Source organism: Anabas testudineus, chromosome 4 (assembly GCF_900324465.2).
Source record: "Anabas testudineus chromosome 4, fAnaTes1.2, whole genome shotgun sequence".
Taxonomy (NCBI): domain Eukaryota; kingdom Metazoa; phylum Chordata; class Actinopteri; order Anabantiformes; family Anabantidae; genus Anabas; species Anabas testudineus.
In genome coordinates this window covers 6,814,596-6,838,800 of record NC_046613.1, presented here as the reverse complement: position 1 = coordinate 6,838,800, position 24,205 = coordinate 6,814,596, and the positions used below count along the sequence as shown (strand labels likewise).

The following is a 24,205-nucleotide window of genomic DNA, read 5'->3' as shown; positions in this document are numbered from 1 at the left end:
ACAATTGATTTGACTTTTTAATTAATGTTGATCATTTATGCACACAATATTGCCGTTCTTTGAAACAGTGTCTACGGGCAGTGTGTTTACTTGCATGTGTCAGACTAAGGCTTTATATAAATAACATATAAAGAGCTTTTAAAATATAAAATCTGGTTAAAAAATTAAAATACATTTTGGAAGCTTTCTGGCTGTGCCATTAAAAAAACACACTTCATGTGTAATGGAGTATTTGATGTGATGATCCATGTGTTGCATTAGTACCCTTACCCACAGTAATATGACAGAGCTGAGTCATTCTTCCACCACTAGCTGTGATTGTGTATGACAACACCCATATGTGGAGACAGTGTTTCTACTCGTGTTATTTACCAATATGCTTTGAGTACCTTCCCTCATGTTGTTATTATTCTTGTCCATGCTGCACATTAATGCACAGTGGAGGTTTTTCACTTACCATATTGACATACAACTCCTAAATCCTTTTCTTATTTATTCTTTTATTTCTGTTTTAATGTGAAATATTTCAACATCACACAGTAGACAAGGAGAGGAAATGTTTTTTTTACACTATAAATCATTTATTGAAATATAAATCATCTGAATGTACATGATGTAAAATGATGAAAGATCCCATCATATTAAGTGTGATTACCTATAATTACAGATAATGTACTGCCAACAACACATCACTCATCTACAGCACAAGCATTCACATCCACGCAGCTTTGAACATCTAAAGCTAAAGAAAGACGTCTCTCCACTTCCTCTTTCTTTCTCTTTTTTTTTTTTTTTTAGCTCAGCCTGCCTGACTCGTCTGCAACATCCAAAACAAAATGGAAAAAACAGGAAAGTGCAACTGATTGCAGATAATATCACAGTCAACAGTAGCTGGGAGATACAGATGATTACAAAGAGTATACACATAATTGATGTATGACATCAGAGCAACATGAATCTCTAGTTCATCTAGTGTCTTAGTATAAGTAGAACCTGCAGACTTGAGGACAATAGATAAAAGATGAGACAGAAGAACGGGATATCACTGACATTTGTTTGTTTGCTGGGCCAATACTGTCATAGTTAGTGACATCATTAACTAATTTTTTTGTGTTGTCCCTTGTATTGTGTGCTTCCTATTTTTCTACCATTAATGTCATACATCTAAATATGACACACAACTAATAAACAAATATTGTCAAACGTTGTTTGCTGTCCACTGCCATGTAAAATGTTTTCACTCAGGACAATGACTGACAATGACTATATTTTCTTAGTTGTACTGTATTCACAAAGTACTGTCTTCATAAGCTTAATATGTGCTTACATAAAAAAACCGAGAGTCAATGCAATAATTATCTCTTATAAAAAAACTCTGGAGCTATTTACAATACAATCACATTTTTTTAAAATCCCATTTGACAAATATGACTGAGGTCCTGTCAGGGATGAAATTTGAGAACATTTAGATGTATTTGGGCAAAAGGTGAGACACTGCAAAATGCACGCAACTGAAAAGCTTTTTGTCCATAACCATTCAAACAGCCATGGTATCTACAAATAATACATGTTTACATAAGGATGAAGTAAAAAAATAAATTTGAATTAATGCACTCATCTAACCATTGAAAACATTATATGGTCACATACAAAAAAAAAAAGCACATAGTCCAGATTTTGTGCTTAATCCAAGTATTGCTACTGATTGTGCCAGCATCAGGTGCTTCTTTTGTAGCAGGTGAGTGTGAGTCTGTTTACCTGCCAATGCTGTTGCTAGTATCGGACTCGTCTAGTTTAAATAGTGCATCTGTAGTGGTTAAATACATATCATATGAATGGTATTCTGTGTTCATTTAGAGCTGCTGACCAATGTGTTTAATTCATCCTTCGCTTATATTGCTGTTCAAATGATGCCCGATAGAATACAGATCTGCAAAATAACAAGATAACAAGATGAATTAACAAGTTTTAAGCATTTTATCTTGACAGGTCCAGCACAACGACTCTGAGCCTCTGTTCTCAGGCTGATTTTGAGTCTTTGATGTTTGCATCAACGCTCTTCTGCTCCTCCAACCCAGTAGAGGGCATTGTCCAGGGAGAAGTGAGAGCCGTACCATACAGTCGCCACAGTCTCATCCAGACAGTGAAGTGAAGTGGTTTTGTTCTGGTCAAGGAGGAGAAAAGGATGGGGCTAGAGGGTAGACAGCAGAGTCTTTGGTTGTCATACAAGTCTTTCTCTAGTTCTCCTGGGTCCTTACACCCCACCTGCTCCCACTCTACAGGCTGGGCAGTTGTCACAGAAAGCTGTCCTCCACCAGGTCACTACAGTCCAGACACATCTCATCCAGCAGCGTGATGTCCTCCAGAGTCTCACCCTCGCGCTTAGCAAAGGTGGAGCTGCTGGAGCCTGTCTCGATGGCACTCTCCTCAGATGTTTGAGAGCTGCAGGGGACATAAATTACACAGTTAGTGCTATCTGTGGCGAAAAACAGAGTGTGCTGCGATAACGGCAAATGTTTGGTCCACTTACCTGTGTCTGTTCCTCTTTCCATATTCATCATCAGATATAGGGTCCAAGTCAGGGAGTGGGATGATGTAGCCACTGTCGGAACTCAGCCGCTGCTCGTCGAAGCCACTTTCCCTGTCCTTCAGTTTGCCTTGGTTCTTGTAGGTGATGCCAATGTAGGCATCATCATTTTCCATGCACACCCGAGTCACAGCAGGGTGGTCGCTCTTCAAGAACTCGTGGTTCACCCTCTCGTAATGCTGTAAACAACAGACAAATACATTAGATCTGTAACAATGTACCAGATTCCACAGAAGCAATAATGTTACAAACGACAGTGTGCACGTGTGAACGAGCTCCACAGAGTGACAGAACTGTGGTCTGAGTGTGACAGCTAGTTGTGTTGGCAGCTGGATGGTGTGATCCAAACTGAAAATCACACATCCATCCAAGCCCCAGGCGCTAAAATGAGAGCTGGTTCGCGTTCTCACAGTGGCCATCAAAAGCGTGTGAAGGAGGCAGAGGTAACGTGGTTTTGATGTGCCATGTGTGGTGTGGACTAATTAGGGTTGGGCAGCTGTGTTGAGAACTGGGGCTGCGTCGTTACCCAGACTCAGACCTCCTACTGCATTTGCTTCAGGTGTTAAAAATCCACAGAGGTCACAAAGAGACTCACCCTCTTGTAGCTGGAGGGTAGCAAAGAAGCTACAGTGTCACTCAGACCCATGAAAGATGGCCTCTTCTCTGGCTCGCTGTTCCAGCACTTCATCATCATCTCATACCTGAAAAGGCAGTCGATGTTACGGTGGATTAAAATGTGACGTACATATCCAAATGTCCTGAGTGTACAAATGATGCAGGATGATGTGGAAAACTTTATGTCATACACAACATCACTTACACATCTTGAGGTGCATGCTCTGGTTTGGTCATCCTGTATCCACTCTTGATCTTGTTGTAGAAGCTCGAGTCCACAACCATCCCTGGGTATGGGGTGCCACCTTCAGGCCAAGACAAACTGTCATCAGTTTACCAAGCAACACCAGTACAAGTATGTCTTTTTCGCTAACTGATATTTGTGTGGGCTCACCTAAGGAGAAAATCTCCCAGAGGAGGATGCCATAGGACCAAACATCACTCAGAGTGGTGTATAGGTTGTCAAAGATACTTTCAGGTGCCATCCATTTCACTGGCAGAAAGGTCTGCGTGATTAAAGAGAGAAAACGTTCACATCACATTTGTAAAACAGTTGCAACCACACACATTAGGTATAAGGTGACGTAAGAACAGAGACTTACGCTCCCTTTGGACACATAGTTGTTGTCGTGCATGATGTCTCTGGCCAGTCCAAAGTCACAGATCTTCACTATCTTGCCCTGAGAGAGGAGGACATTCCTGGCTGCGAGGTCCCGATGCACACACTGCAGAAACAGACAGTAGGCAAAAAAAGGATTAGTCGCTGATTGTTCTTAGTCCCAAAGAAACACAGTGCTCCCACAGACACTGACTGTATCTATTTCTGTGGGTATTTAATTTCAGCTGAGCTAATTTCTAACACTGTTTCATATTGCTTTATAAAGCATGGTCTTAGTGTAAACATGCCAGTTGGAGGGATGGCTGTGACCACTGGATATTTAGGGATAATAACTATGAAGATGAATAAAAAGCTTCTGGCTGCAGCGTGTCCCTGCCTGGTAATTCTAGCCCTGGTTGTGCAGCTACTATATTCAGCCCCTGGCCTCTCTCCTGAGTGGGCCCAGCAGCCTTCACAGGACTGCTTATCATACAACCACTGAGTTCCTTGGTCCCCCTCCCGTTGGCCAGCATGGTTGTCATCTTTTAGGATACAGCGCAAAATCCACAACCAGTGGAAAGCAGAGTACAAGACCAGAGACCTATGTGGTATGCAGACCCCAAGCAGTATAAATACGTCTGTGGAAAAAAAAGGAAACATATGATTTTCAATAAAAACGTACATTTTTGGAAGCCAGGAACTCCATGCCTTTGGCAACCTGGTAGGTAAAGCTGAGCAGGTCAGTGGTCGTGAGGCCCTCGTTCATGTCGTCGGACAGCAGGTTGTCCATGTCACCCTCTGGTTTAGAAACACACACACAGAGAAAACACCATGAGGCCATTCACAAGGATATGTTTATCATGTATTGTAAATATAGTACTGGCTGCTCAAGCCTGGCTTTTACTAATGGTCGGGATAAACTGGGCATTATTATGTATGTGCTACAATTATCCTCTCCTTGTAATTGCAGGGTGTACCAGTCCTAAATTCTGACAAGGGTGTACCCCTCCACCAACACTGGCTCAAACATAACACTAAAGCCAAGCAAGTACACACACTAACTAAGAGACAGAAAAGAAAGCAAGAGCTGGAGTGCGTACCACTTGAGCCTTTCTGGGAAGGTGGGTGGTCATAGTCAGACCTCTGGATGTCAGAGTACTTGGAGGCATTACTCATCTCCAGCATGGGCACATACTGCGTGTTGTCAGCCTGCTTCATATCCATGTAGTCTCCTTTGCTTTCAAAGGATAGGATCACATAACTGTGGGTGAAGGAAAGAGAGGAAAGCTGTTATGGATAAGGCGAGGACAAATTGTGGGAACATTGAGCCATATGATGACCTGTGATGATAATACATTGTGTTCTACATTTGATTCAGTCAGTGTGTACGTCAATGTGAGTGTGTCCTCAAATCCTCTCACTCCCTCTGGCTGAGGTTACAGGAAGATGTGGTTGAGGCTAACATGGTAGCCAGGATTAAATCATATTATGGTCATTTTGAGGTGTGGTCACTGTGAGTCACCCATCAACAGATGAGCCTCGGCAAAAGAGAGAAGGAGAGGGGGGGGGGGGCTGCTGTTTGACCATGAATGTTTGGTTGGCCAGAATTAACAGGTACCTCCAATACAATGAAATTATGTTGAAAGCTGAGACCACTTCAAACTGAGATCTGATTTGGTGAAGACGCCAGACAATCTCCCCCACCGTGGCGATAGAGTTACATATTATGGCAAAGGGAAAATGGGAGTCAGACAACTGAGCAAATTGTTGTGTCAATGGCTGTAATATTTGGGAGAGGAGAGGGGGAAGTGTAGTGATGTAAAAAAATTAAATTGAATGTGTGTTTTTTTGCTTTTTTCTTTCTTAAATGTACCAACCATGGTAAAGGTCAACAAACAAAACATTTGAGATGTATAGTAAGTGCACGATTATGCATAGAAACATATGCACATGGTACCTTCTGCTGCTCTCATCCACAGGGTTGAGTCCAAAGATATCCAGCTCTTTTTTGTTTTTCTCTGTGTTCAGGCTGAGGAAGTTCTCCCTGTTTTTGTGCAGGTAGTTGACCAAGTCTCCGTAGAAGCAGTACTCTGTGATAATGTAGATAGGCCCTGGGAACAACAGAAAGTTGTGCATCGGCGTCAGTCTGCAGGCTAATCTTATCAGAAGCTCGTAAAGACTAAAAGCACAGTCAAGAGGGCAAGCCTCCACTTTCCCATAAAAAGCCTATTAAAATACCACACCCACCAAGAGCTGAGACAGGAATCTTTTTTTGGCTGTTAGAGCTGCACATGTCTACAACTGCCAAATCTGACTGAATGAGTTTATGACTGAATGTGGGTGTTTTTGTGTCTTTGTAAATGGTGACTTAAGTGCTAGGGAGAGGCAACAATGGTTAGGCTAAGCTGTTATTACAGAGTGCAGTAGGTCCCTGCGATTGAGTGTGTGTCTCTAATATGTATGTGCATTATTTACCTGATTTGGTGCATGCTCCCAAGAGATTAACAATGTTGAGATGAGGCCCCAGATGAGTCATGATCTTCAGTTCAGACATAAGGGCCTGTTTCTCACTGGAGCGTGCCGTGGCTGAAAGAAGATACAGCAACCATGACTGTGAGCGCACATAATCAAGCATCCAACAAGCCACGCAACCAACCACGCGTTCAGCTAAAGACGACCACTTCCTGTTGTACAGCGGTGTTTTATTTATTTCATGGATTCTTCCTTTCCATCACTTTTTCTATCACTCCGCTATTGTTACTCCCACAGGTACAAAGTTCTGCACCGTTTGAAAACAATCGGCTACCAAACGAGGTGCATAGTAGTACAGTATAAAAGTGTAAAACATATTCATTAACAGGTTGAATCATGGTTTAAATGTCTTGTGATCTGTTGAACTCACGTTTCAGCATTTTCACTGCCACCTTCATCACCGGTTGGGAGCGGCTGAGTCCGTAAGCGGTGCCTTCTACCACTTTACCAAAAGCTCCAGAGCCCAGGATACGACCTGAGAAGCACACAGAGGCATAGGATTAACTATTGTGGAAGAAAAACAAAAGATAATGCACAAACACAAAGATTACAAACACATCCACGAACTTTGGATGACTCTGCTTTCTCATCTGTGACTCTTTCACAGGCTGATTCTCCCCTTGATCAGTGAGTCAAACCAAATCAAAGCCAGCAAACCCATATTACCGAAACCAGATTATCTTATCACAGCCTCACTTCAAAGACTGAGTGAAACATCCTTAGTGCCATATCTCTGCAGGGAGGCTGCAGAGCCACCAGCTCAAGACTATAGCATTAGCATATTCAACATGACAGCCAGCTCACCAAGCACAAGTCTGTCACGGGGGAACTCCCATCTGGAGTCATAGGGAAGCTGCATGGGATCCACATAGATGTACTCGTGGCCATCTGGACTCACAGACTCTATCACCCTCCAGCGGATTTCATATCGTGGTTTCTGAGAGAAAGAAAATAAAGATTTGATTTTATTAACATTTGCAGTGTTGACACTGGTTGTTGGGCTTGTTGCTGGGTTTTTAGATGTTGTCGTATTTATTGGCTCTGAAGAGATTTGCTTAGGTTAGTAGCAACCAGCTAGCATGTGAAGGCATCAGCGTTTAACCAGTCAGAGCAGCAAACCAAGCACAGTAGAGAGTGCATGAATGAGTGAGTGGGACAATGAATAGATGAACATGTGATAATGGTGGCACCAGTACCTGTTTCCAGATCACAACCAAGACAATGAGTGAGATGATGACAATGACCAGGAGCACCAGCACGGCAGCAGCTACAGTCAGCTCAGGGTGGGGGCCTGTTCAGGAGGAGAGCCAGATGGAGATGGTGAATATTAAACTCATATGCAATGTGCTGCTGTAGCTGTAATGACACATTCAATGCATTAAATATGTTTTAAATAATAAACAACCCCTATAAGGCTGAGGAGACAATTAAATCCTTAGGGTGTCTAGATTACTGGGCCCAAAAGGTATGCTGAAAAGATAACATGGAAGTGGGGGATGGAGGAGGAGACTAGACACTGGCTTAGGGGCTAGTGGGTATGGGGGTAAGTGGAGAGGATAGGAGTGTAAAGCTCATCTGGAAGGACCAAATGGTCTAATGATATTTTTCTTCCCGAAATAAACTGTCAGAATTGAAGTCTGTTCTTCAGAGGCCCATACTAGCTGTCTCACCACAAACACATCATCTGACAGCTGCTGCAACACTGACAGCACCAGCCCGGCCCTGAGCACAGCCGTTACAAAGCTTGTCACACTCCAAGTGTAGGAAATGAAAGGAACTCAGGCGCAAAGAAGGTGGAAAACACAACATCAAATGTCAAATCAAAGCTGGGTAAAGATGAAAGTGCCTTTTAAAGATGCATGGATTTAAATGTGTTTTCTTACCATTGGACACTAGTTTGACTTCCCTGGTGACGGCACCTATGTCGTTCCGGGCCAAGCAGCGCACAGCCAGGGTGTTTTCCAGATGACCAAACATGACCTGGCTCTCCAGATTGTTGTCCTCATCAAAGTGAGAGTCCACTATGATGTCTGTGGAGTTGGTGGCTAGGGGCACCCAGGAAGACGAGTCATTGGCACAACTGGGTGGGAAAAAAGGAAAAGAGACGTGGTAAGACAAAAAGGGTATAGTGATTCGTGTATGTAGATTGAGAAGCAGTAAAATGTCGAGCTAAATAAGACTGAGCTCACTATTTGATGTTCTGGCAGATGAACCACTCCACCACAGGAGTGGGCTGCCCTCTGGTAATGCACACCACAGACTGGCCGGAAGCTGACCCGTGGTGGATGTCCATGAGGTCCACGATGACAGCAGGCACTGTGAGCATAGTCCAACAGAAGGTGATAAGTATGGCAAAGTGTCCGTAAACTTGACTAAATGACGGCTTGTAAAGGGAGCTAAAAGGCTATGAGAGCATCATGGAGAAAGAAAATAAAGATAATGAAAGGGTTGGGGCATTCCTCTTTCTGACCTTTGACTTCCAGGATTAAGTCGGTATCTTGACTTTGGTTTCCATTCTTCACTCGCATAGTGTAGTTGCCACTGTCTTCTTCCTTGGCCCGGATCAGGGTCAGAACACTCACATAGCTGAACAGAAAACAAAACTAAAGCTGCAGTAGGCACATACTCACAGAATTTTACAACAGCACTAATTCCTAATGACAGGTCTGGTTTATATGTGGGAATGTTCCTTTTAGGTTGTCATTAGCTGTGCTGTTATTAGTGGACCTCAGATGGGAGTCTCACCTGGTCTCGCTGACCTGCCGGAGGCTGGTGGAGATCTCTGCCGTCACATCGCTGAGTGGGATTCCGTCTTTGAGCCAAATGACATGAGCCGTTGGGAAGGAGCTGATTTCAGCCTTAAACTCGCGAACCTCGTCCAACTCTGCTGATTCGTATCCTCTAAACAACGGCTTGACGGACATAAACTCCCCAGCTATCAGAGCAGAGAGGAGACAATTTAGCAATAATTCATCACTACAGCAAGAAAAATAATTTCTGATATGATGCCAAAAGCTATTTATTGTAAGTTAACAGAAAATATAACTTTCATACCAAAAACTCTGATAGCCAGTTCCTTTGTCTGGCTTTCATTACTCATAATGTCAGTGATGGAGCAGGAGTAAATGCCACTGTCTTTGGTAGATGCTTGCGGGATCGTCAGGGTGTAAAGGATCTCCTGATCCTTCTTATTTTCATGCACTGTTTTGATGGCACGATTCGCCTGTCAATCAAAAAAAAAGAACATCAGGTGAATTTCAGACCAGTTTGCAATCAGAGTTAATGAACTACGGCCCATTTTAGGAAACTAAAACCTTAAAACCCAATCAGTTGAAATCATCCTTTATACTGCATAGGATGATTTGGTGTTCTCACCAGCTTGCCAGGATATTTCCAGTGGTCTTCCAGAATCTCAGATCCCCGAGCCACACAGGTGACCGTGATGGTGTCTCCCACCAGTAGAGCCGTCCGCTTGGCTGTTAGCTCAACATGTAGAGCAGCCGCACCTGAGATATAAAGAGACTGTATCAGGGTACAGAACCACCAAATACAACATGTTGACAGATCACATTTGAAAGGCAGAATAGGTCATTTAGAGTGTTAAACTCTTCGAACACAGAATTATAGATTCACGCATGTGCGAGCACGCACCTGTCCAGCCGTGGACAATGTATTCTGAGCTGTATCGTTCCTCTCCCTTTATGAGGGCCTTACAGATGTAAGTTCCAGCAGTGAATATCCCCAAAGCGCCTCTTTTGCTGTCATAAACACAAGGCACAGGCTGCTGGGTGTCAACGTTAATTAGAGTCACGTTGGCACTGGGATCAGATACTCGACACTGAATCTCCATCTCCTCGTGGTCGGACAGGACATGGTTACCAAAAGGCACGGCTGATGGCACAAATGGAAAATCTGGATCTGAGTAAAAGAAGAAAGTTTGTCAGACCAAACAATAGTGTAAAGTAATGAAAACAGACAAGAACAAAGGTTGCTGTGCACCACATGCCTGGTACATAGATGTAGATGCTGCTGTCCATTTCCTCCGTGCTGTTTCTACTGTAGGAGCATGTGTAGTAGCCAGTGTGCATCGCGGTGGCACTGTCCACAGTGATGCTGGTGACAAACAGGCCGCTGTTGTCCTCCTGCGTTTGCTCGAGCACTTGAAGCGGTGTCGTCCAGGCCAGTTTTGCTTCTCCGTGACATGTTAAGGTAAACTGAGTGTGGAGGGGCACAACCAACTCATCCACCTGTGGCAGCAGCACAGGGGCTGAGGATAGTGGAAACATCATCGCGGTGGGGGCTGAAAGAAACATGTACAGGGCTCAGTCATACATCACAAATTCTGCATCTGTCTGTGTGTGTGTGTGTGTGTGTGTGTGTGTGTGTGTGTGTGTGTGTGTGTGTGTGTGTGCATCTAGCTACATATCTTACCTTTCACTTTGAGATTAAAGGAGAAGTGAGCAGTACGACCTCCACTGGTGGCTATGATGGTATAATTCCCATTGTCTTTCTCCAGAGGCTGCACTAACGTCAGAATACTTTGATACCTGAGAGAAGACGATGAAAATACACTTATATTATATTCAAATCTACTGCAAGAAAGTGGAAACAGTTTAAATTCCTCACTTATTAATCTAGTTAAAAAGAATAAAACAGTTATTCTCACCGGTTCCCTTCAAGGTGGCTGGTTTTAGTTTGGACATAGTAGTTCCCTGATATCGCTTTGCCATCTTTGAACCACGCCACTTTGGGGGATGGGTAGGCTTCAATGATGATAGTAAACTCTGTCTCCTCCAAAAGGCTGACAAACTCAGTTGTTAGTATCCCACTGTAGTCCAGTGCTACAAAGGAATTATCATCTGAATTCAGAAACAGAGAGAAGAAAAAAAAGCCGGTGTTCGTGGTTAAAAATTTATAATGAAGAAATGCAAAAGCAAGTAAGCAAGGAGAGGACTGAAATGAAGGGAGAACGACAGAGGGGGTTGAGGTGAAATCAAGGTCTGACACACATCTGTTGAAGCCATCCCATAAAACACAGTAGCTGATGTTGAAAGCAGAGGTGAAGCTTTACAGCTGGATGTTAGAAAACGTCTTCCACACGCCACATATGCGCATTTGTCAAAGCGCAACTAATATATCTTAACGATGATGAGAATATTCAATGTAGCTTAAGTGACTGTAAATTATTATAGCTCATTAGAGTTCTGTTTCTGGAGGAAGACTTACCGACGACGGTGACGCCGACGCTGCTCGCCCTGACCTGTCCGCTGATGTCGTGGGTGATGGAGCACTCGTAGGTGCCGCTGTCCTGAGAGCTGGCTTGTGGGACACTGAGGGTGTAGATGACCCGGTCAGGCAAAAACTCTTTCAGCTGAACTGCACCCACAGCCTAAAAGAACAAAAGAATAATACCAGGATGAAATCCCACTCACCGGATTAAAAAAAAAAACTGTCCTCGTAGTAAGAATCACTTTTCTTTTTAACCCTGGTCACAGTTTTTCCGTTTTGCAGGTACAGTGCCAGTGTGGAGCTGCTGAAGGCTGATGGTTAAAACACTCACGAGGCCACAGGAGATAAATCAGGATCACAGAGCCTTTTAACAGTCTGTAATTGCAGCTGAGACCAAAACCAGGAGTCAGGAGTCCTGCGTTCCTACCCTTAATGTCTCTGGAAAAGGGCTTAGAGGAATCCCATGCAGAAAAACAGACAACAGGCTCTATAGAGTATGAATCTGAATAGAAATATAAACAAACATAAAATGCACTATAAACTATTTCAGATCCTTGAAGCCAACACTTCAAAAACATTAAATGTTTAGTTGGCTGTCGTGTGTCGACAGCATCTGTCCTACATGACACAAGGTCATCGGGGTCAAAGGATTTATTATCTGGCTTTATCTTTCTTTCGGATTGCCTCTTTCCCCTGGAGCCGTCTGTCCTCAGCTTTAACTTTCCTATATGTTTCTTTCACATGGGGGATAACTGCAGCAGGAGCTGTTTGGATTACAGTCCGCATAATGAAGACACAACATTCAGTTACTGCCTTGCTAACACATACTTTGTAACCACTAAGGGCCGTCCTCAAAGCTATATTTCACTTGCCACTGCGAGGTTTCACTCCAAAACCATTATTTGCTAATTTAAGGCTCCGTGCTTCTGGGTAGGAAATGACATGGAAATATGACAAGGGGTTGAAGGAAATAGTGCCAGACAGACAGGGCAGATGGATGGAGCCACGGAGGAGGCTAAACTGGAAATGATTTTTAAAAAGCACAGAATGGAGAAGGGGGTGCACTCTTGCCTGTCTTATAGGATGAAGCCACTGCTGCTGAAAGCCGCTGCCAGCGGGCGCGACGCAGGAGATGTTGAAAGGCTGTCCTGCTCGCACCGTCTCCTCGCTGGCTTTCACTTCCACGCCGAAATTCTCCGCCTCTGCAGGGGCCACCAGATATAGCAAATATCAGCACAGTCATCTCACAGGTCCAAAGATAGTGACAGCGTGATTACCATGAGCTCATTCATCATCGAGCGGCGGCTGAACAGGTCGTCATTACTCACTCGCACACACACAGAGTGAAAACAGGCGTGTTAAGTCATCTCCCCCCTGCGATAATGACATAATGTCATGCTTCTCGTGCAGTGAGATCACCCTGCAGCCTTCTCATGGTAAACAGACTTGGGGAGTGTTTCCAGCTGTGCAGTTTGAGTCCCTATACTATTACTTTAGGACCTTCTGAAGACATACCCAACAATAACTACCCCACTTGCTTTAAGTCGTTTGACCAAGTGCAGTTGTTATATCATCTTACCCTTGAGTTTCACAGTGTAAATGGCGCTCCTGACTATCTGGTCATTCACAGTGGTTTCACACTGGTACTGGCCAGGAGAGAGGTGCCCGAAGAAGCCCATCTTGTTGTCGTAGAAGGCAGGCATCTCCTCTCCGCTGGAGAGGCTCCTCAGAATGACGTGAGAGTAGGGGTAGGATGTGCGGCAGGTTATGGTGACTTCAGGCGTTTCCGTAGTGACAATCAAGTCATCAGGGGTCTCTGGAACAAATGGAGCCTGGGGATCTAGGTGTGCAAAGAGAGGAATATGGTCAGACTGAGAAGTGATTTGGTTTGACTGAAAAGCACGACTGAAGCTTTGTACACTTAGGTTTTACCCTCATACTTTGTTTAATCATGACTGTAGGAGGGGGAGGGACACACTGACCATTACTGCCTGTGTTATGGACAATGAACAATTTATTACATTGAATTTTGCTGCTACAGCCTCACGTCTTTATTGTGACCTGCTACTTATGGGGACTTGTGCTACCGTTAAACTGCTCAAATAAAAAAAGAAGAATGTATATTCACCTGGAACAAACACGTATATGCCCGCCTCCATCTCTTCATCTGATTCACCCTCCACTTTATCCTCCAGGTTTTCATACACGCACATGTAATAACCGGTGTTTTCTACTGTTGCATTGTAGATGAAGAGCGTGGCTGTGTAGTAACCCGGAATAACGAAGGTGTTCTCCGGCAGCGGTTCACCCCAGGTGACAGCTTGTTTGCCGGTGCAGCTTATGTTGAACAGAGAGCTGGGCTGCAGGGTGAACTCCTCTTCGTTGGACACGATAGTCGGTGGCGACAGCCCAGAGGTAACTGAAAGATACATTTTCAATCTTAACAATTAGAGGAGGCTGTCGGAAAATGAGAGAGAGTGAAGGCTTGGCACCCACGTTATGTATTTACCTGAGATGAACAGCACCAACAGACTCCAGAAGACGACGCACGTCTTTACCTCATCCATCACTGTGGATGTTCAGGCCTGTAAAGACAAGTAAAGTGCTTTAGTCCATAAGTCAGGGGAACAATTATGATCAAATATGATACTACAGCTTCACTATTTCATCAGTTTAGCCCCTGACTTCTTCAGCCTGGCTATAATTACGCCACACAGACCTACAGGGGGAACAGGGGAGCTCAACAACCACTTTAACGAGTTGTGGTCTCTCATATGACTTAAGAACCACTGACAGTCGCAGAATGATGTGTGCTCTTTTTACTAAGAGTTAATATGATAAGAAAAAGAATCCACCATATGTTGGACACAGTGACATAGACTGACATAGACTGAAAGACAGACTACCTGACCTGATAACTGACATACACTGATATAGACTAGAAACATGACATAGACTGATAGAGAATAGACTAACATAGACTGACTAGACTGATATAGACTGACATAGACTAACATAGACTGACATAGACTGACATAGACTGATATAGACTGACTTATACTGGGCTCTGATCTCCGCTGCGGGTAAACAAGAGGACCGCCGGTAGAGGGGCGACACAGTCCACCTTTTGATGGACTGTCCTGGGCTCCCGCCGTCTCCAGTTTGCCCACTCGCATTTGCACAAGTTTGTTTAAGTTTAACGGACAACGCAGTCCCTGTTTTTAGTTTGAACTGACATAAATGCGGGGTTTGAGGCTAAATAGGTTACAAGTTGTTATATTTTCTAGTTTAACTCCTGTTTCAAAGTTTGGCCTTTAAACAAAATGCCAAGAGAATCCATCATTAAAATATTTTCAGGTTTACTCCAGACTCCTCACAGCTCATCACAAATGTCCTGCCATGTCTAGTTTCGTGTTAGTTTTGGAGCTCTGCTACGGATCAGTCTGCTCCCTCTGACTGGTGTGGGACCAGGGTTTCATCGGGGGCCACACAGTCTGGAGCGCGCTCACAGAAAAAGGAAAAAACAAAAACCACATTCATTTGCATAAATCATGGCAGCTCTGTCTGCAAATGGTCCTGAAAGTCAGTTCTACTGCAAGAACTGTTTAATTCGAATCACTTGTTGGATCTGTAGCTCTGCATTTGGGATATTCTGTATCTAAAGAGTCCCCAAACAACAAAAGTTGGCCCGTGCAGAGGCTCCTGAGGCTGTGCGCTCTGGCTCATCCGGAACGGGCTAAACTATCCTGGGTTTGTTTAAATCTATAATTAGTGGACCCGCTCCACAGAAAACGATATATTCGCGTGGGAATCAGCTGACAACACGCATAATCCGTTCTGACTTCTTTGTGCACACGCCTCGTCTCAAACAATTTCAATGATTTTCTTTTTTCTTTTTTTTTTTTTTTTTGGCGAGGATCCTCCAGCCACTGCGCGTAAATCTAAGTGGAGCGGCAGTCAGAGCTGCCTGCATGTCCTGCTCCTCTTTCTTCCCCCCCCCGCTCTCCCATCGAGCGACTCGACAAATGTGCAGACACCAGATGCATCGCTCTGCCGGGCTGGATACATTTGAGCAACAGCTGATGAGCCTTGTCTCAACTTTCTGCCATTCACACATCCGCAGATGTGAAGCGGTTCAGTTTCCCTTCATGGAAATAACGAAGTATTTGTCTAAAAATGACCATGGTACAATAAGCATAAATGCACTTTTATTACTAATAATTAGAGAGCCCTTCTGTTTAGATATCTCAGTAATTTTAAGTAGTATTCCTACGCGAAATTCCGTTGTGACCGAGCGGGATAGGTGAATGAAGAATGCGCCGAGGCTCCGAAAACACACTCAGTTCTTCTTTCCTCCCCGTCTTCAATCCATTCAGCTGCAGCTCTGATGCCTCACACTCTCTTATTCCTGTGCCCCCGGCGCCGATTTTCCATCCATTTTTAATTCCCCAAATTCCACGGACAATGTACTGTTTCCAATGTGTTTCCCATTAAATGTCAGCCAGTGTCCCACAATGGTGCCTTCAGTGTTCGAGGTGACACCTCCAGCTGTGAGGGCGAAACCGAGCGCTTTTATCCAGCAGAGTCAGCGACATCTCCCTGCTCTGGGTCCAGTGGGTAGACCATATGTTGGACAGGGGGACAGAAATCTAGTCGGAAAAAAAAATGCCTGATGCAGAAGTTGCACACGAAATGCAGAGCAGAGAAGGATTCCCGCTTTATTGAATGAAACTTTTAATGAAACTTTCCCTCAGTTGGCATCTAAAGCTGAGAAGACCCCCTCCTCTCCTGCCTGATAATTGAATAAACCAATTAAGACACTAATTAAACTCCCACTAGACCTACAGAAAACTTCCCAAACTTTTTAAACGACTAAAAAAAAATGTCTGACTCGTCTTTTTGAATTCCAACACAACCTTTCAATTACCTTGTACTAATCCCCTCTTTATATTCCTTTCGTGTAAGTATATCCACAGTGAACTGGTCGCTCCAAAAGGCGCAGTAAGGGTCCTTTGCTGCGGTAATAATCCTCAGAGATCCTGCGCTGTGAGAGCATATGTGCGACCCTCTGTCCGCATCCGCGACCGCCCTCACAACTGCGCTCCAGCTACGGCGACCTGTAACTGATTCAATGTTACAGTCCTCCCTCCTCCTGCCCCTCCACCTCCTCCACCGAAAAAAAAAAAGTAATCATCTGGCTCAAAGTAAATAACTCTCAGGAAATGACACCCCCTCTCCTCCCTTCCAGCGCTGGACCCCTTTTCAAAGTAAGAGTCTTTCTGGGGTGGAACTGCAGGATGGACATTGTCGCTGAAATGAGGAGAAGTTTATTTTTAATATGGGCTGTGTGTGTTCAGGGTTTCCTTACTAAGTAAGTCTGATGTGTATTTGAGGAACTTGCATCAAATTATGTTTCATACGTGCTCTCATATGTTCAGCTGCTGCAACAACTCGTTTTCACCTGGTTACAATCAAAACCTCACACTTCTTTTTTACTGTTTTCTTGCAGGATGCATGGCAGCGTTGTTATGAATGGACACGGTTCATGTGCATCAGTCAGAAACAGAGGAGCGACGAGCTCATAGGGGGCGCTCCAACACCGTCCAATCCCAGGCCGTCACCCCCTCTCTCCCCTCTCTCTCTCTCTCTCCCTCTCTCTCTCCCTCTCTCTCTCTCTCTCTCTCTCTCTCTCTCTCTCTCTCTCTCCCTCTCTCACTCACACGCTTACATTTTCTCAAAAGAAATTAGAGAAGCAGCAGGATGGCTCTTTTCTGCACCACAGCAAACTAATGTCAACCCTGTTTACGTGCACACGTGCGTCAGCTGTTTACCGAGACCTGACGCACAGCCATTACTTTTTTACCCCAGCTCTCTCCCCCCACCCCCCCGTAGCTACCCCGGGGCTCTCCTGATGGCCAACAGAGGAATAATGGGCCTCTGTGAATCACCTACTGTATCTCTAGGCATCACAGAGGACGGGGCATCAGAGCGGTGTCTCCGCACAGAGCAGCAGAGCCCCGGGGCCGATGCTCACCGACCCCCCTCCTCCTCTCTCAGCTCCGTGCAGCTTCTTGGCGCAATCACTTCCACATGTTGCCTAAAAGAAGAGTGTCCTTGTTCTCCAAACAAAGGAGCTCAACTTCCGAACCCCAAACGGACCTCAGATCGCGGTGAGGTTGTCACTATTGAGGGGACGAGCTTCACAAAAGAAGGGCTGCTAAAGTTGCTGAAATAGGTTAAAAACTATTTTCTGCATTAGATGATGAGCTGAGAACTTTAAGATACTGTGCTGAAACAGCCCCAGTCATACACATGCTCTATCTGGACACTCTAAAGTTGAAGGTCGGGCTTTATGGGGGGGGGGGGGGGGGGGGCAGCTTTAATAAAATAACACAGTCTGGATGCTGGCTCATCATCTCTGCTTCCAACATGACTCATCTTTCTGTTGAGTCTTCCCCGTCCTGCCTCCATCCGACCACCAGGGGGCCTCGGGGAAAACGAACCTCCTATTGAACTATTACAATTAAGGCTTGTACAGTGTCCCCGTTGGGTCCTTAAGGAGGAAACAACTCAAATGATCTTTAAAACATAACAGTTTGAGATTTTGTTAGTATTAGTATCGAAACCAGGGAGCATCACACACACACACACACACACACACACACACACACACACACACACACACACACACACACACACAGCGCGTGTTACTCTTGACGCCTTTAAAGAAAGAAGATGTGAGATTCAACATATGCTTTCGAAATACTTCAATCTAAACAGTTTAGTTTGTCACAAAGAGGCAAACACAGAGCTGAGAGTCAAAGACATTACACCGACGTATTTACATATTTAAATTAGTCACTTTTGATAAAGAAGATCCCCAAGAGGATTTGAGAAAGTCAAGTTGACAACAGAGGAACAAATGAAAAGTAGCAACAGCAGCAAACTGCACCTTCTAGCACCTCTACTCTTTTCTGCCTGCTCTTTTCTCCACCCTCTGTAACCTGCACCTGGGGGCTTGTTATCTGTCATCTGTCATTAGGAACCTCTACCTGAGATGCGCGCTGATAACTCGCCCCACCTCTTCCACAGTGCACGGTGCAGGACAGGTTCAATCTATCAAATCAATCAAATAATGAGTATAAAATATGAATATTTTATTTAATATTTATTTTTCTTTTCTTTTCTTTTTCTTGCAGCAGCCCCCCCTCCAGCACACGGCGCCCTTGCCGACCGCCTTACGGCCAAGAGGCGGCTCTGTGGCCTTTGGTCCCCGTGGAGCTGTCCAGCGTGCTGAAGTCTGTCCTCTCCGGTGTTAGCGGTATCTATCTATCTATCTATCTATCTATCTATCTATCTATGAAAACAAACAAAGGGCTCCTTCAAATCCACCCTTTCATACTTTGCAGCAGCTTTGACCTGACCTTCCTGTAACAAGTAACCACAAGTACAAGTGGGTGTTAGAATAAAAATAAAAACACTAAATGTGGGCCACATTTTAACTGCACTCAACAGAGAAGATGAATGACTGCCCAAATTATATCTTATAACTAATCTTACACCATTTTAAATTTTTAAAATCAATACAAATAAATCTCATTCCTCATGTCCCGCTGACCAACTCTCTCCTTGTTTATGCAAAGATAGATTTACACACATGACATTTCGTTGTGAAAGGTCACCATTATGGTTAACTAACAGCCCCCTACTTTACACACACACGGAGACACCGTGATAATATGTTCACAAATGAGCTCCTCAGTTATTACCACCTACAGTAAATATTACACTTCACCAAAGGTGAAACAGGAGACGACCAGCAGATCTAAAGATTCACGATTAACTGTACAAAAAGTTTCCATGATTTACAGGACTCCTCGCTCTCTGATGGAGGATCTAGCTGAGAGTTACACTGTGCTGTGCACTGTGAATATTGGCTACTGGTTGAAGAATAAAATGGACGCTGTTCTCCTCTTTGCCACACTGGTACTTCAGCTTCTTCGAGCCTGTGTCTCTCCGCATGAGACAGCAGCTGCAACCGGCTGAAAAGCGCTCTTATTAATTGTCTTTTGTGATGCGTAATTGCCACTTTTTCAATGGTGGTCGAGGCCTGACGTCTGTGGAGTGGTCTCCCTTTTCTGTGCATTAGCAGGTATAGTCTTCTTGCTCCGACATTTATATTCCGCAGGCTCTGCTTTGCATACTCTTGAGTATTTTCCTGACAAAGCAGTGTGATTAGAAGTTTAAGTCAGTGTGGCAGTTTTGGAAGAGATAGCCCTTCGACCTGGACAAATAGATCTACTCTCAAACTGTGCTTCACCCCATTTTAAATGTCCTGTGGGGCTGAAATGGGGGGTGGGGGGCTGGGGTCGTTCTCAAATCCGCCGTTTACTCTATTGTGACTCGCTTCAAATGCTGCATTGGTCTTTCACACCTGCAAGGGAACTCTAATTCGATTAATAGGAACTTCAATATATATTCATTAGATGGCTTTCCCCCAATAATATATGATCACCAGCGGGATGTGAAAGGGGACCATTTATTCCCGCTCTGAATGGGCCTGCGTGGGACCAAAACTTCACCTGCTTCCCCTCTCAATTAGGAATGTATCCCAAACTCTGACAGAAACGAGTTAAATTAGGCGTCAGCTAATTTCCAGTGGCCCCTCCCACGTAATCCCTCCTCAGAGTCTTTCCATTTGAGCATGTCCCCTTTAATTCACCATAAGTTGAAAGGTTCAAATAGTGCCTAATGAAACAGTGACTAAATCGTTCTCTGTCGCTCGGAGGAACCCTGTAGCTGTCCCTCAAAGCTCTCTGAGCACACAGCCGTCGGGGGTCTCCGGCTAAATGCGAGTCCCAAGGCAGGACAATCTAACCTGTCAAAGCCTTTGCCCACTTCTATATATCCTTGTTCTGTGGTTTCAAGCAGCACTAGCAGCATAATCAACCAACGTGGGACCGAAAACGCAATTAAACTCGCTTTGGACAAGCAGAAATCTTTTCAAAAGCGAACATTAATGGACTATTGGCTGTACCCCAGGGGCATTATCGGGTACCCTTTTGTGGTCAGATCTAAGAAGAAATTACAGCTACACTTTATAAGCTCGCCCCATCCATTTCAAATTAAATAGCTTATATCATGTAAATCGGGCTCTGCTACGCACTGTTTCTAAATAAAATTCGCCTGCTGAACACTGGGATCTACCACACTAGTAAACGCAACACCAATAGCGCAGTAATGACAGGTTAATAATAATGGCTGTCAAGGGGTAGAAAGGAATGGGAGAGGTTATGTTGTGAAACACAGTGTGATGGATAACTGCTCTCATATTTGATGTAAAGACTCAGCTTTCATGCAAAGTTGTCAGAAAATAGAAACTTTAGTTACAGTTAGATGTTAAACAAACGGATCCACCTGGTTAGTCTTTTTTCAGAGGGAGTCAGTGGTGTTTTATCATATTGGAAGGTTTATTTAGTGAAATGTCTGCTTCACGTTATGGATTTTTAATATATTAATACATGTAGGTAGGTGCTTATGTCATCACAAAGTTATAATTATAATGTCTGTAAGTATAGATTTTATAATGCGCTCATCACTGGATTAATCTGTTGCACATTTTAATTTAAGCTTCTCATTTTGCACTGATGTTAAAATGTCTGTTTTACTTACTCGAATTCTTCTGTACATTAAAAGCATTTGCAGTATCAGACACTTAACCAGTCAACACACTGACAAACTCTTAGGTCGACTCGTGGTGTTTATTACAATAAATACACATATACATATTGTACAAATTGTTGCGTTCAGGTTCCACGCAGGTTAGGCCTCACTGACAGTAATGGGGTATCGGGCAATAAAAGAAAGACATTTACTGCGGTTAATTGACTGGGTTTGGAAAGGAGAACCCCGACAGGATCAAATGACACCAGTTTGTTACACACACACTACAGAAGGTGATATTTCCAATTATTTCAAGAATATATATTCACACACTTTTTGTTTCAGTTTAACAGCAGACGTGAAGCAAATAACACCCTTTGAATATTTCTGCTCATTCTTCATGCAGGAGATTTTTCTTTCGTTTGTTTTTGGCTTCGAGGTTGCGTGATGCCATAACCCAGAACTGTAGCAGGGCAGAGTTAAGTGCCAGCAGTGGGAATTAGGGAGTCGTGAGACTCTCAGATAGGTGACACCTCTTTCTCTTCCGAAGCTGAGGCCGGAGATAAAGACTCCTCGTCCTCTGATCTTGAGTAGTCTGTGTGACCGGTTGTGCACTTGCAACCGCTGTGCGCGCTCCTTTGGGTGGCTTTGCCCTCCTTCTTGTGCTTCACCCTGCGGTTCTGAAACCAGATTTTCACCTGCTTCTCAGACAGGTTCAAATACGTGGCGATTTCGATTCTTCTGAGTCTTGAGAGATACATATTCGTGGAAAACTCCCTTTCAAGTTCCAGGAGTTGTGTGCTTGTGAACGCCGTGCGCATCCTCTTGCCATTCTGTATGTGGCTGTTCTCGGAGGCGCCTGTTGGTGGAGAAAACACACATTTTAAGTCAGGTGTTCAGTGTCTTTGCATCACTGTAAATCTAAACCCAGCGAATGATTCAAATATCGTTAGATATCGCGGGAAAATCAACGTGCGTAAAAGCCAAAGGATAACATTTACGTAATCGCCCGAAAGTGCATCATGACATGTAAAGACAAGTCAACATGTGGGGACCTGTGTTCCTAGCTGTGAGCTGAGCTACTAGCAAACAGGTGTCTTACCAATAGAAAGACAGTGGTATCTCCTCGGGTCTGTGACGCTGAAGGTGGGCGTGCAGACTGGTGTATGTCCAGGGTGCGCGAGTGCTGGGGACTGTTGATGCGCTATTCTCTGACAGTACTGTGCCTCCGCTCCCGGAAACTGACTCTTCAGCATGGGAATGCCGCTGCGGGAAGAGTGGATGTGGGACGTGACGCACAGCGGACAAACACAGAAAGTCCCATTTTTCCTGGACGGGCACACCGGAGCGGCGACCGTCATGACGCTGGGAGAGTGCATGCTGATAGGAATAAGGAAGTCTTGTCCTGGATGCTCAGCTGGTCCAGGTCGGACCGTGTCCTTGATTATTAAAGAATCGACGTAAAAAGACCTCGACATGGTTGCGCCGCTGATAAGTGATCTCTCCGTGCGCAAGATGATAGCTATTTCTCATCTGAACCCCTCGGGATCTCCAAAGGTGCTTATGTTTGATGGTTCAACAAAAGGGACCCCGAAGAGGGTTGGCCCTACAGCGTCACCCACGTGCGCACCCGGCTCTAGGGGTTTATACTGTCAGCGACCCAAACCACGTGATGTCTTCCAGGACCCTCCAATCACAACTTGCAGATTTACTCCTTTTTTTTTTTTTAAATCTCAGACGTTGGAAAAGTCTTGAACTCCAGAAAATATATCTATCAACTTCTAAAATGTTTTTATTTATTGTAGCTTTGAGAACAAAGCTCTGCACTGGCTCAAAACATCCAGGAACTGAGTCATCACTGAAACAGTTTAAAAAATGAAATAAATCAAGAATTCAAATATTTATGCTGCTGCTAAAATTTGATTTAGCGTGGAGCTGGTTAGAAAATACATATGTGCATCACCAAGCACTCAACACTTTAAACCCATTAAATGTGTATTGAATACACACAAATAAACTATGAACATCTGAAAGAAAGAACAAGTGCAGTGACACTGAGATACTTGTTAACAGGATGATCCATGTTTCACATTAAATAAATGTGATCTGATAATTTCTTTTTTTCCAAATCAACACTGAGATCAAATAAAATTAATTCATACTTTGAAATCATCTTGTAAAAAGTTTAAAGTCATTTGAATGAATCTGATCCAACTCTTCATTCAATAGTTGATTTATTTATTTTTGTGTGCAGGCGCCTTTACGCACTACCTGCTCTGCAGCCGAGTTCTACCTTGAATCCGGTTGTTCAGGTTTCACTTCCAGCAATTAAAGAATTATGAACTGATGGCGAGACTGGGCTGCGGTTATTTGATGGCGATTAGGATTCAATTAGAAAGTGTTTATAATGGTCGGTCTGTGCGGGGGTAAACAGGCAGCTATTTCAGAAATGCGTTAATCCCTTATCTTGTGACAATAATTAGCGAGTTTGATCCCCAGGCGGGTCACCGGTAGGTTTAGCCTCTGCTTTCATCTGCCAAGCAACGCCTCGGACGTTCAGACAGAGGCGAGCCGGTGCACACGGTGCAGGTCCAACACATGTGTTAGTCTCTCCTCTAAGCATTAGTTTTAAAAACACAAATGTATCCAACAAGCGCAGAGAAGTCAGCCAGCTGGGGAAAGTCACTCGCTGCTCAGTTATTTCTTTATTATAGCGCAAAATACGCAAATCTACTGTAACGAAGAGGCAAGTGGAGCGCTTGTTGAACATGGAGTTTAAATGCTCTCTCTGACAGAATTAGAAAGTCTTTAAAATGCAACAAACACGTCTGTCACGCAGACAGTAATTGATATAATAAAGTGAATCCAGCGTTTGACAAGGATGACGCACAGGCTTGTTATGGTACAGATAACAGTCTGAAATGAGAGAGAGAGAGGGTGAGAGGGATGGGGACGGGGGGGTAGAGAGAGAGAGAGAGAGA

The 24,205-nt window shown here is 44.2% G+C and overlaps 2 protein-coding genes across 3 annotated transcripts; both read right to left on the bottom strand.

Annotated features, from left to right (window-relative positions):
* Positions 1-780: 780 nt before the first annotated feature.
* Positions 781-16,680, bottom strand: pdgfra (platelet-derived growth factor receptor, alpha polypeptide). 2 transcript variants are annotated; one of them, XM_026345830.1, is made up of 29 exons: positions 16,489-16,680; positions 14,071-14,146; positions 13,690-13,980; positions 13,141-13,401; positions 12,633-12,763; positions 11,559-11,721; positions 10,999-11,191; positions 10,764-10,879; positions 10,339-10,632; positions 9,984-10,250; positions 9,708-9,838; positions 9,387-9,555; positions 9,078-9,267; positions 8,803-8,918; positions 8,522-8,648; positions 8,216-8,412; positions 7,529-7,623; positions 7,137-7,269; positions 6,703-6,807; positions 6,276-6,386; positions 5,758-5,911; positions 4,901-5,061; positions 4,483-4,598; positions 3,805-3,927; positions 3,597-3,708; positions 3,408-3,507; positions 3,183-3,288; positions 2,531-2,766; positions 781-2,442 (listed from the first exon to the last, which is right to left on the bottom strand). In XM_026345830.1, the coding sequence occupies exons 2-29, from the start codon at positions 14,126-14,128 to the stop codon at positions 2,295-2,297; spliced, it is 4,404 nt and encodes a 1,467-aa protein (XP_026201615.1). In that variant the 5' UTR covers positions 14,129-14,146; positions 16,489-16,680; the 3' UTR covers positions 781-2,294. The 2 variants fall into 2 exon arrangements, with proteins under 2 accessions (XP_026201615.1, XP_026201617.1); XM_026345832.1 differs by lacking the exon at positions 16,489-16,680 and adding an exon at positions 15,835-16,147.
* A 4,715-nt stretch (positions 16,681-21,395) lies between these two features.
* On the bottom strand, positions 21,396-22,702 carry gsx2 (GS homeobox 2). Its single transcript, XM_026345840.1, has 2 exons — positions 22,327-22,702; positions 21,396-22,083 (listed from the first exon to the last, which is right to left on the bottom strand). The coding sequence occupies exons 1-2, from the start codon at positions 22,700-22,702 to the stop codon at positions 21,743-21,745; spliced, it is 717 nt and encodes a 238-aa protein (XP_026201625.1). The 3' UTR covers positions 21,396-21,742.
* Between the last annotated feature and the right edge of the window lie 1,503 nt (positions 22,703-24,205).

Bases quoted from the DNA above. Each gene is read 5' to 3' on its own strand.
- pdgfra (XM_026345830.1), bottom strand. From the start codon at position 14,128: ATGGATGAGGTAAAGACGTGCGTCGTCTTCTGGAGTCTGTTGGTGCTG. The intron at 8,919-9,077 runs GTGAGACTCCCA...TTTTCTGTTCAG, and splicing joins CGGCAGGTCAGCGAGACCAG to CTATGTGAGTGTTCTGACCC. The intron at 5,062-5,757 runs GTACCATGTGCA...CTTCACCCACAG, and splicing joins GTGGATGAGAGCAGCAGAAG to TTATGTGATCCTATCCTTTG.
- gsx2 (XM_026345840.1), bottom strand. From the start codon at position 22,702: ATGTCGAGGTCTTTTTACGTCGATTCTTTAATAATCAAGGACACGGTC. The intron at 22,084-22,326 runs GTAAGACACCTG...CTCCACCAACAG, and splicing joins ATACCACTGTCTTTCTATTG to GCGCCTCCGAGAACAGCCAC.